This window comes from Protopterus annectens, chromosome 10.part0 (genome assembly GCF_019279795.1).
Source record: "Protopterus annectens isolate FY-2018-M chromosome 10.part0, PAN1.0, whole genome shotgun sequence".
NCBI lineage: Eukaryota > Metazoa > Chordata > Ceratodontiformes > Protopteridae > Protopterus > Protopterus annectens.
In genome coordinates this window covers 869,895,608-869,909,117 of record NC_056744.1, presented here as the reverse complement: position 1 = coordinate 869,909,117, position 13,510 = coordinate 869,895,608, and the positions used below count along the sequence as shown (strand labels likewise).

General features: G+C 41.2%; 1 protein-coding gene across 1 annotated transcript in view; it reads right to left on the bottom strand.

Annotated features, from left to right (window-relative positions):
* The window catches only part of CCHR10.PART0H1orf146 (chromosome chr10.part0 C1orf146 homolog), a 506,230-nt gene that overhangs the window by 431,574 nt on the left and 61,146 nt on the right, over positions 1-13,510 (bottom strand). The window contains exon 3 of the mRNA XM_044085666.1: positions 6,325-6,496. Within this exon, the coding sequence (XP_043941601.1) occupies positions 6,325-6,496 (172 nt within the window). The remainder of the gene's footprint in view (positions 1-6,324; positions 6,497-13,510) is intronic.

Sequence of the window (13,510 nt, the reverse complement as noted above, 5' to 3'; positions counted from 1 at the left end):
TCTAAAGCAAATTTCACACTCCTCAAAACTGAGGTGGAATCCTTCAAAGCCCCCGGGCCTGTGGAAAATACGGCCCAGACCGCAGAATCCTTTATAAACGCATTCTATGAACACCTTCAGGAATGCATGGATCATGCAATCCCAAATAAAACCAAGACCCAATCCTCCAAAGGCAGACGTCCTGTCTGGTGGACCCCAGCCATAAACAAACTATACAATAGAAGGAGGAAGCTACTAAATGATAGAGCAAAATCCCAAAAGGGAAGGCATCACTGATCAGTATTAGCAAAAACTACGGGCACACATAAAATTGTCTAAGGCCAGCTTCGAGAGAAAAATTGCCCAGGACACTAAGGATAATCACAAGGCTTTCTTTAGTTATGTTAGGAACCTGGGTGGTAATTCCCAGATATGCTCAGAATTAGTCCAAAATGACAAAAAATACACCAAACCCACAGACATTGCCAACATCCTAGCTGACAGGTTCAGCACAAACTCCCCCTCCCCCCCAAAGGGCAAATATCTATCCCAGCAGAGTGCTGCCCCCCTGACATCTCAGATGCTCAGGTAAGAGCCGCCCTCTCCAAAGCAAAAAACACAGCATCAATGGGACCAGACGGTGTCCCGGGCTGCATCCTACATGAACTCCAAGAAGAGCTAAACCCAAACATAAAACTACTGTTCAATCTCAGCCTTACTACAGGATATGTGCCCAAAGAGTGGCTTACAGCAACAGTGGTCCCTCTCCATAAAGGTGGTGCCTCAACGGATCCTGGAAACTATCGCCCCATTAGCGTGACTAGCTTGGTCTGCAAAGCTATGGAAAGGATCATCATGGACCTCATAAATAAAGATATTGGGGACCTACAAACACTGGATCCTACCCAGTTCGGCTTTGTTAAGGGCAGATCCTGCCTCTTAAACCTGGTTGATTTCTTTGAAACAGTCACCAAGGCCACTGACGAGGGGAAGGTGGTCCACACAGCCTACCTGGATCTCACAAAAGCCTTTGATACAATACCCCACTCGGGCATTATAGATAAGCTCACCAGCTTAAATATAAACCCCTATGTCACTAGATGGATTGCAAACTGGCTCAAGGACAGAACCCACATGGTTAGAATTGCTGGAGCCATGTCAGACTCCAAACCAGTTACAAGTGGTGTCCCACAAGGCTCAGTCCTGTGACCTCTCTTGTTCGGTATATATTTCTCGGAGGTACAGGCCAACACGGAAGGACTGTGGCTGACCAAGTTCGCAGATGACTGCAAACTGGGTCCCATAATCGACCCTCCAGCCGACACAAGCATCCTCCAAAAGGGCCTCATAGAAACAGACAACTGGTGCCAGAGCCATGGCCTCAAGCTAAATGCCAAAAGTGTATAGTCATCCCCTTTGGCAAAAACAAAGTGCCCACAAATTACCACATAGGTGGTAATCCATTAAGTACAGAAGAAGTAATTAGGGACCTGGGGACCCAAGTTGATAGCAATCTCTCATTTTGACAACCACGTGGCCAAAGTGGTTAAAAAAACATTTTATATAGCCCACCTAATCATGAAGGGATTCACATCTAGATCAGGGGAGGTCATCGTGCCTCTTTACTCATCCCTCATCAGGCCCATAATTGAGTACAATGCCCCTTTTGGGATGTACCTTACCAGACACCTGCAGCAACTGGAAAGACCCCAAAAGTACCTCACCAAGAGGATCAAAGGGCTCAAACAGATGCCATATGCTGCCCGGTTAAAGAAACTCCAGCTCTACTCAGTGGCATACCGCCTGTTCAGAGGCGATCTGTGCCTGACGTATAAAGCCATGTCCAACCCGGAATTAATGGACATGCTGCACCTCAGAAAATCCAAATCCCATCGAGCCACGCTCGAGACTTGAACCTCAGCACTGAAATAAATAGGACATGCTGGAGGGACAGATTCATAACCCAGAGGCTCCCTTCACTCTGGAATAAAATCCCAGTCCAGGTTAGGCAGAGTCCCTCATTAACTCTCTTCAAGAGGAATCTTGATGAGTGGATAGGAGATCGTAGGTTTACCCCGGGTATCACTTCTGTGTCACTGTTAGACAGAGGCACAGTATACTAACCTCAAAAAAGGGCATAGCAAAATAAATTTAAAATGGGTGGCGAAAGCCAAACACATTCTGGCTAGGCTTATAAATGCCCTAGGGCAGATAGCCTAGTATGAACCTATGAACCTAAAACAGACCTAGGGACTCAGGTAGACAGTAACCTCTTCTTCGGCAACCACATTGCTAAAGTGGTTAGAAAATCCTTCTACATGGCCCACCTTATCACAAAGGGGTATGCATCTAGGAATAAGGAAGTTATTGTCCCCTTTACTCATCACTAATTAAACCCATTATTGAATATAATGCCCCATTCAGGATGTACCTAGCAAGACATCTGCAGCAGCTGCAGAGACCTCAAAAGTACCTCACAAAGAGGATAAAGGGCCTTAAACAGATGCCCTGTGCCATGAGGCTAAAAAACTCAGACTGTCCTCGGTCGTGTACCAGCTACTCAGAGGTGATCTCTGCCTGACATACAAGGCTATGTCAAACCCCGAATTGCTAGAAATGCTCCACCTAAGGAAAACCCAATCCACCAGAGCTACACGCTCAAGGGACATAAACCTAACATCATCAATAAACAGGATGTGTTGGGGGGACAGATTCGTGTCTCAGAGACTCCCCTTGCTCTGGAACAGGGTCCCCATATATGTGAGGCAGAGCTCCTCGTTGGCACTCTTTAAGAGAAATCTTGATGAGTGAATGGGAAACAGGAAATTCACCCCAGGAATCGCTTCCATGGCCCTGCTCGACAGGGGTGCAGGTAACTAAACCACCTGGGAGGGAGTGCTAAAGCACAAAACTTATGGCTAGGCTTAATTATGCCCAAGGGCCAATAGCCTAGTACCTACCTATGAACATAGCTCTAGATACTTCATAAACACTTTCACTACAATTCCGGATACAGTCTTCCTAATAACTCATAGGAGACTCAGGGGGCAAACTTGATATAGGCAAACTGCCGATATAACAAAATGGTTGCATTTAAGAGATAAGTCATGGAAGCTTTGGAAACAAAAGCCTACTAACCAATGACTTTTTATCATCTAGAAATTAGAAAGTCAAATAGAAGAGCCACTAAGTCAGCCAAAACTTCCTTTCTGACGCATAGACAAATCGCCCTTTCCACTCCCCCTAGTTAGTTCTGGAAAGAATTAAAACAGTTGAAAAGCACTATTACAGATTCTATGCTTCTATTTGACAACACAACTAACGTCAACAAAATCTTTGCAAGAAGCTATAAAAATTTCCTTTCTTCTTTTAGATATTGCAGACATAAAAACAATCTATCTACCCTACCCTGCACTTGATACATCTCAGCTATATCCACTTGTGGCATGCAGTCCATTATTTTACTATAATAAAATAACATGAAAGAGAAAAATATATTAAAATTTTTTAAACTGCAACTCAGGAGCTAAATTGAGTCTATTAGACACAACATTCCTAAGAATGGTTATTTTTTTTGTTGCAAAACCACTCACTTCCATTTAGAATCTTTCATTAAACTCCGACATATTCCAAAAACACTTCAAATACTCCATCACACTTCTGCATGAAGCGATTGCCATTAAAGTACAGTAAATATTTCAAGTCAATTTCAAACTTGTATCCCCTTACAAAATTATTTGAAAAGATTATCTACAAGCAGATCTTTCATCACATAAAAAGTTACTGTCTTTTATATGATCAGCAACATGGTTCCTATAAGACCTTTAGTACAGTGACTGCATTTTATACTGCTACTAAAAATATCTACTGCACTATGAATGATGTCCTTCTAAAAGATGGTGTATTTGTGGACCTGACTAGGACTTTTGAAACTGTTTATCACCCTTTGCTGACACAAACTTACTAAGCTCATTTTTGGCTACAGTGTTTTTCTGTGGACTAAAAGTTACATGGAAGATAAAATTTTCCAAGTATACTTCTGCAACTCCTTCTCAAAATTTGGCTAGATGACCCACCTTCGTTTTTCCTGTTTATAAAAAACTTAACCTATGATATCCCATTTTTTAGCTTAGTCTTGTATGCAGATGATCTCTTATTAATCAGGTAATGTAAAGAAAACGAACCCTGGCCGGTGAAACTGGATACAAAGTTTAATTAGCGCCTTCGTCTGTTGTTACACTTGACTTATTCAGATTAAAATTCTTGTTTTAATCTGAAGAAGTCAAGTGTAACAACAGACGAAAGTACTAATTAAACTTTGTATCCAGTTTCACTGGCCAGTGTTCATTTTCTTTACATTACTGGTTTTATCTGTAGTTGTTGGTTGAGGCTATTAATCAGATAAGCTGACCCATGAACTTCAAAAATTTGACTCAAAACAACAGATTACTTATGTTGTTGTTGTCTTTCGGCTTTTCCCAGTTAGGGGTCGCCACAGCGGAACTCCGGTCCGCTAATGATTGGCAGTAGATTTTGACAAACGCTGAGGTGCCAGCTCGACGTTCAACGAAGGCACGCCCATTTACGCATGTCTTTCGAACGGCCACCCAACCGCGGGGAGAACATGCAGACTCCACACAGAAGGCACTTATAAATTCTGAAAAAAAACAAGCAATTCAATCAATACTCCACATAAACTTACAAATCTTTCGTCAGTATTAATAATGGATAACTTCAACAATTCCCAATGTAAATAAACAAAAATACCTTGTTTTACATTAGACTCTTCTTTATCATTTACAAAATGGACGGACAACATTGTCAGTAAGACATTTGCCAAGCTAAAATTTTGCTAAAAAATCTTACATCTCCTTTCACCTGCTAATAGAAGTCCTATAGCCATAAATGTTCTGACTCCAAAACTGGAATATGGCCTGCCACATTTAACCCTGTAGTCTAGTGTTAATACCTATAAATTACAAAAAAGTTGAACATGTAGGTATGTATTGTTTGCCAATACACATAACCCATCACTGCAAAAGTCTTAAGGGTTTCAAGTCTTATTGCCTATCATGCTATTGTTTAAAATTCTTACTTTCAGCCACTATCGACTCCTAAAATCACAACTGTCAATCAAGGACTAGTTGAACTGTCATGGGAATACCAACATATTAATTCAGAGTCAAGTTCAAATCAACTATGGGTAAAAATACATTCTACAGGATGAGGCCATCTAAATGGAATAATCTATTAAATGAAGTAAGAATTAAAAGCATATCAAGTTAAATAATTTAACTGTATTCACTTTTGTGATGTGGGATAATTTTGCTTCATTACATGTGCTGCATACTCTGAACACTATTTCTAAGCAACTATGCATTGTTATGGTTGATTATGCTGTCAATGTGGGTTCCTATCGCAAAATCAAACGTCGAAAACGTCGAATACCGGAAGGCCGAACTTGGTAGCTTGAAAGTTGAGAATGTCGAAGGCACGGAAAGAATTCGGTTGGCCATTTCTGCGGCTTCGGCATTTTCGGACCGGGTCAAGATAAGTGTACGAACGGGTAGTGACGGACTTTACGGTTAAGGTGCGGGTCAGGTAAGTGTGCGATAGTGACAGACTTTAAGGTTAGGGCGCGGGTCAGGTAAGTGTGTGATAGTGACGGACTTTAGGGTTAGGGTGTGGGTCAGGTAAGTGTGCGGTAGTTATGGACTTTAGGGTTAGGGTGCGGGTCAGGTAAGTGTGGGGTAGTGACGGACTTTAGGGTTAAGGATAGTGCATAGATAGTGGTGTATGTTAGGTTTAGTGTAGGTTTTGAAGGTGTTTGGTGCGATTGTGTTATGTGTGTGTTTTTTGGAACAGCGAATTTTTTCCCTGGGAAAAAATTTGCTGTTTTGAAGTGTCAGTGTTATCTGAATTCAATCTTCCAAGTTCGAACTTATGGTGTTCGACATTTTGGAAGTTCGATTTCGTGATATAGACCCGTCAATGTCACTGCTGATTTCATACCAAACATGCATTGATTGTTTGTATTCATATAACCAAGTTAATTTTCTCTACAAATATGCTTATATCATTAGTGTTTATATAACCAGTTTTGTAAATGAAAACACTGCTACAAATAAATAAGTTTTGCTTGTCTAATGCTGGACTGGGCTACAGGTTATTGTTGGAAAAGATCACGTGACCAGCCCACCCATCCAATTATCAAATTATAATATTCTGAACTGCTTATACTGGGCATAGATTTTAATCTTATAACATATGACAATTAACTATAAATAGAGAAGCTTGAATAAAAATATGATAGCATCTGAATAAAGAAAACACTGAGGTAATTACCTCTGCTGAATTCTGAATAAAATCTCCCTTTCTGTTTGTCCATGAAAGGCAGCTACCAACAGTAGGAAACTATTTCGGTGAATATTCATAAATTTTTCAAGTCTGTCTAAAAATGTTGTATCTTCTCCATTTACCGACTCTTTTTGCGTATCTGCTAGCATGAAGGCAACACCTACATGATATACAATAACCAATCAAATACAGTAATTAATACATTTAAGAACAAGGTCATACAACACAGACATTTCTGGAAAACATAATTTTGAAAAATATGTTAAAGATCAGTTAGGAGAAAAATCAAAAGGAAATATGAAATTAAGGATAAAGATCCCTAGTGAAACTATGGCATAGCTCATGTTCTTAATAACTGATATAGTGCTGGCACTGCATACCTTCAGAGAGTCTTAAAGCAGTTTTAAATCAATAAATGCTAATATGCCCAGGAACTGTGCCAAACTCAAGATATTACCACTTATGTACTAAGAAATCCACAAGCCCCATAACTAGCAATCATTGGTCTTCATACTTCATTGGTTCCCTGCTTTCCTTCCAGTCTACAAGTAAAACAGCAATAACCTGCTTATAATAAAAAGCATGTGTGGCAAAAGTCAGGCAAACTTTTGATAAGGTCAGAAATTATCAGCAGTTTTAACCTATTACTATAATAGTAACACACAGCATAGATTTTGGGAATGATTAGTCATTAAAATTATCCATAAAAAGTTGGCAGAAAAAGTGCCTTGCTAATACATAGCTTCTACTCTGTATTTACTTTTCAGCATCTAAGATACAAATTAGTATTACATTAAAATGCAGAGAGAACATTAAGGGTTAAAACAAAGAAAAAAAGATGAGTAGCAGGTTCTTCCATAAAAGCTCCTTTATATGTAAAGAACAGTTATGTAAGTAAACTTACCATAACAATAGCTTTAGTAATATGGGTTATATCTTGCACAGGATGTAACAGTCAGACAGCTTCCAAAGCTTAAGGGCACCTTCCATGCACTCAGACCACTGGCAGCTTTAGCAGAGGTGTAGAAAATCAGTAGTCTGGTTGCTAAGCCCTTCAGAGCTTTCATGCCAACTGTAAGGAGGAGGCTTGGGTCCTGAAAGAGGACAATACTAGGCAAATCAAATTCAATGTTCTTACCCTGGCAACAAAAACATACCAAAAAATATGGGAAATAGAGGGAGGGAGTGGCTACTGCAGCAGTAATCATTGAACATCTACTGATATGGTAAGTTTACTTACACAACTGTATTATGTTCAGCATTTGATCACTGCTGCTTTAGCTATCTGTGTAGTACATCATAGCTTATACAGACTAGTAGAAAGAAAGCTGCAGGTTCAAATGCCCCTGGAGAATGGTCCTAGCAAAGGCTGCTCTAGACCTGAAAAACAAATCTAATTTGTAGTGCTTTGTAAAAGTATGTACAGAGCAATATATTATTGCCTCTAGAGTTTACCCCTTTCTAAAAAGTCAGTGATGAAGCCAAGGTCCTAGTAGAATGTGCCTAGATCCTGCCTGGAATTGAGTTGTTATGGTAGATATATCAAAAGGAGACAACACAGGATAATCATTTGGAAATAGTCTGCTTTGACACAGGTTGTCCTTTTTCATACCTTCATAAGAAATTAATAATTAATCAGAGTTTCTAAAGGTTTAAGTTCTGTCAAGATAATATCTGAGTTGTCAGTGGATGATCTAGAGTATGAAGAATCCTTTTTCCCTCATTTTTAGGTTCTGGAAAGTAGACTTAGATAACACTTTAGGCAAAAATGAAGGATTAGTTCTCAAGGAAACCCTACCTATATGGAAAATTAGATAAGGATGGCCCACCATTAGAGCATGCAACTCAGACACTCATCTTGCAGACGTCAGAAAAAATCAACAAAACTGTTTTCCATATTGAATCTCAAATCAGCCTGATGAAATTGTTCAAATGCAGCAAGAGTTATAGTTTCCGAAACAAAGTTAAGATCCCAAGGAACAGCCACTTGTTTTCTAGGAAGATAAGTATGCAGAACCCTTTCCAAAAACATTTTAACATGGGAATGCCTTAAATGGGAGTATCCATGGATAGATATGTTAAAAAATGTAACAAAAGAACCTTGCTAGAGGAGTAAGACTGGCCAGAAGATAATAACTCACACAAATATTGTAGAATCAGAGAAATACTAGCCTTAAAATGTCCTGGTTCTTATCACAGCACCAGCTAGAAAATATTTTTCATTTAGTAATATATGATTTTCTAGTAGAAGGCTTCTTTGTCTCCATTAATACTTGTTGTACCTCCTCAGAAAACAGGTGCCTAAAAGGTATAAAAACTCTATCATCCAGGCAGTTACTTGAATTTGTTTCAAGATGAGGTGCATCAAACAACCCGTCTTGAGTGAGTGGGTCCAGTCTGAGAGGAAGTTTGTGGTACTTGCTCTTGGCCATTTCAAAAGTAAGAAAAAAAAGTTATGCACTTACCATAACATTCCACTTCCATCTCTGTTGTCCATTTTCATTCTTCCTCAACTGTTGGGTTCAGATCCAACCTCAAATCCGACTCGGCCATTAGAAAAACTCTCGAGCTCCGCTCCTATCCATAATGCACCAACCACTAACATACCTCAGAACTTGTTTACTGTCTTACATAAAGTACAAATAGTTACTGTAACTGTCTTGACAGAAAGGTCATATCTGGAGCTCTGTATAAAGGACAGTGGTGTCCTTATAGTGTTTTGGTCTTCCAGAAATCAGTAATGGCAAAGGATGGTAGCTAATGGGTGGGAAGTTGAGGAAGAATGAAAATGGACAACACAGATGGAACACATTGGTAAGTATATAACTTTTTATCTGATGTTGTCAATTTTCACTCTATCCTCAACTGTTGGGACAGAGTCCCCAGCTACCTAAAATCCAGAGTGGACTCTAAGGAAAAAATTCTTGAGCACAGTTGAGCCAAAAACTGTTCTTCCCATTGAGACCAGATCCAATTTGTAATGAGTAATAAAGGTATGAGGATTGGACCAAGTTGTGGTTGCACATATATCATCCATGGAAGCTCTAGAGAGAAATACTGAAGAAGTAGCCATGGACCTAATCAAATGGGCTCTTAGAGGTCTTGGTAAGGATAGACCCCACTTGCTGTAAATAAATGATTTGCAATGTGTCAGCCAGCTGGCTAAGGTCACCTTTACAAATGATTTGCCCAATTTACAATCTGCAAATGATACAAATAATTAGTCTGTCTTTCTAAATTCTTTTGTCTTATCCAAGTAGAAATGTAATTGTCTGTGAACATACAATAAATGCAACATATATTCACCTTTGTTTGCAAATTTAGGAAAGAAAACTGGCAAGTTAATAGACTGATTGATATTGGAGTCTGACATCACCTTGGGAAGGAAGGATGCATTGGTACATAAAGTGACTCTATCCTTGTGAAAGATCAAGTAGGGAGGTTTAGATGACAATGTCTGAAGTTCTGAAATTCTTCTAGCAGAGGTAATAGCCACTAGAAAGATAATTTTTCAGGTCAGATACCTAAGATCACTTTTTGCTGCTGGTTCAAACGGGGAATGAGTCAAGGCCTGCAGTACCAAGTCCAATTCCCATGATGGAGTAGGATCTTTATACTGGGTCTCAGAAGGAGTGTGGCCCTCAAAGTTTAGACAAGGCCAGAGATGAATTTTCAAATATAACATGAAAATTACAGATTGCTGCTAAGTGAACTTTAATCATTGAGGAACAAACTCCTTCATTAAAAATCTATGCCAAAAATCAAGACCATATTGTACAGGAGCTGAGAAAGGGTCAATACATTTTTGTTGTACCCATTTACTTCTATAAAGTTTTCTTGTAAAAGCTTTATGGGAAGGCAAAAGTACATGACAGATAGGGGACGAGCACATCAGTTACCTGGTTATTAACTGAATTGGAGAAACCAAGCTGTTAGCTTGAGGTTTGAGATGTCCGGGCGAATCATGCCTGCTGGGTGAGACAGAATGTCTGGAACTGGATCTAGAATCCAAGGTGGGTAAAATAGATGATGGCAAAGAAAGGGGAACCAAATTTGTTGAGGCCAATATGGAGCAATGAGGATGGCTTTGCTCTTCAACCAGGCAGCTTTCTGTAGGAATTTGGGAATTAGGGGAGTTGGGAGGTAGGCATAACGAAGAATGGGGGGGGGGGCAGTCATGGACTACAGTATTCCCTCAGTGATTCCCCTAGTGGGGGGACCAGGGCAAAGAAGCTGCTGCACTTGTTTAGGGGAGATGAAAAAAGATTGCAGCAAGGCTGGCCCCACTGACAGAAAATCATATTTGTCACTTTCTGGTTGAGAATCCACTTGTAAGGTAGAAAAATGGACCTGCTCAATTTGTCTGCTATCACATTGGACTTCCCTGGAATGTGCATTGCTATCAGAAAGTGGTTGGATGAGATCGCCCACTGCCTCACTCTGAGCTCTTCTTGACTCTTGACACAGGAGGTAGAATTTGGTTCCTCCTTTCTTGTTGATGTACCAAGCAACCGACATATTGTCTGCTTGAATCGTTTTAATTGTCCCTAAAGAGAGAGCATCTTGGAATGCCTGCAACACTAAGAGGATTGCTCTCATCTCTAGAACACTAAGATGCAAACTGGCCTCTTCGGGGGACCAAGTGGCTTGGACTATTTTCTCCAGGAAATGCCCTACTCACCCAATCCGGGAAGTGTCCATGGTCACTATGGGCTTGAGTTGAGGGGGAATGAAAGGACAACCTTGTTGAACCTGATCTGATCGACTCCACCACCACAGGTATTTCTTGCATCCCTGAGTGATTGTTATCCGTGTTGGCATGCGCTGGTAAAGAACTGACCACTGTGTTGCTAGCATCCATTGGAGAATTCTCATATGAAACCTTGCTAGAGGGACTAAAATAATGGCAGCTGACACAGACCCCAAGGCTTGAAGAATTAAGTGGGCTGAAAGTTTGGTACTGCAAATTATTTTTCTCACCTGGAACCTGATAGTCTGCACTCTTGAAGACTGCTCCTATGAATTCCAAGGTTTGAGTTGGTTGTAACTGACATTTCTTGTAATTTATGGTTATGCCCAGATGAGAACAAGTCTGGATCACCTGATCTCTTTCTAGTAGTAGTAGATGCCTGGTCAGGGTGGTAATGAGCCAGTCATCTAGATACGGAAACACTCAGAATCCCTGCAGTCTCAAATGAGCTGCTACTACTGCCATGCATTTGGTGAACACCCCGGGGGCTGTGGGGAGGCCAAAGGGCAGTAGTCTGACTGAATTGTGACTGGCTCCCAGCTGGAAGCTTAAAGACCTTCTGGATTGTCTGTTCATTTTTATGTGACAGTACACATCTTGAAGGTTTATCCAGCACATCCAGTCATGTTTGCCAGGAAAGGTAGAATGGACTGAACTGTGACCATCTGAAACTTTGTACGTCAAACTGATTTGTTCAATTTGCTGAGATCCAGAAATGGTCTCCAGTCACCTGTTTCCTTTGGCACCAAGAAGAATGTTGAGTAAGTTCTGGATTCTATCTGGAATGGTAGGACCTCCTGGATGACTCTCTTTTTCCAGCAGCTTTTGTATTTCTATTGCTGCTTGTTTCCTCTGGCTGGATGGGACATCAGGAATCCTGCGTATAGTTGGAGGTGACAAGGAAAAAGGAATTATATAGCCTCTAGAAATTCTCAGTACCCAAGTATCTCTTGTCAAATCTAGTCAGCCTCTCTGGTGCAGAGAAATTCAACCCCAGACTGCCTCCAGAAGGGGACAATCGGACCTCCTTTCAGGAGCACTGATAAGGTCTGTCAGAGAAACAGCCTCTGGAATCCTGGTTTTGCAGGACTCCTCTGCCATTAGGAAGGCGTCGTCCATTAGAGCTCCCTCCTCTGCCCCTAGGGGAAACTATCTCCATGTGTGTCCTGAAAAGACCCCGGAACTTTCTGAATCACAACTTCCAACCAAATCATTGATTCCTAGAAAATGATTTTTGAGGGGTAGAAAAATGTACACCCACTGCAGAGAGGGTCTTTCCATCCTCACACATGGAGAGTGTGTTCTTCACTTTTGGGTCAAACAATGAACTGCTGTCAAAGGAAGCATTGACAAACGAAGACTTGAAAGGCTCCACAAAAATCACATAACTGCTTCCAGGTATGCCTCTTAATGGATATCCCTGAACCTGCTGCCCTTGAGGCACCTTTGGCTGCATGCAAGATAAGCCTCATGAACGAATTTGAAATGGATTGGATGGTTGCCAACTGGGAGGCCACCGAAGATTGAGCCTCATCAGTAATGGTCCCTGAAAGGGATTTCAAAAGGTCTTTGCAGATCCATTTGTAGTCTGCTAAAATGTGCCAAATAGTTCAGCGACGTAAGGGTAAAAGTTGCTGAAGCATAACCACGCTTCCCAAACCTGCCCATCGCCCTATACTCCCTGTTAGGTGGATGGACAAAGAAAATTTGCTCAACAAGAGCCTTCTTAGTGGCTGCCGCCATAACCATGGCATTCACTGGCACCCACTTACTCCAGAATTCCTTCTCAACAGGTGGAGCCAGAATCTGATTTGGCCTCTTAGGCATTGGCTCAATACCCGCCTAGAGACCACATCAATGAGCTCGTGGGCAGGCAGAGTAACCCAGGAGGTAAACTGGCCAGCTCTGAAGGCTTCCATATTTACTGAGTCCTCTGGTGAAGGGTTTGTGAAGGTCCAACCACCTCTCTGTTTAAGGCTCTCCAGAATGTCTCCAAATGAGACATCTTCCGGAGGTGATTGGGATGACCATTCTCCTTTATCAAAATCAGTATCCTAACTGACTGACTCTTGCAGAGGAACTTCCTCAGTGGGATGATCTGGTGAAGTACTGGAAGAAAGTTTAATTCCCTGTTGGGTGCTCTGGAGGCCTTGAACTGTCTGTCTCTGTGGCATAGAATGATGTGGCTCCAAGGGCAGAGACATTTGGAACCTGGAAAGGAGATCTGAAGTGGCTGGATCCATCCATCCTGTCAAAACAGAAAACACTATCTTCACAACCTTGAAGGCAGATTGCCCCAGGGAGAAATAAGACAGTTGCTCTGAGAAGACAGGCTTCTGAATCACTACCTCCCTACGCCCCAAGAGCAATACCCCTGATGCAGAAGCTGGAGCACAGCTATCCAATGCCAAAGCTCTGAAGGGC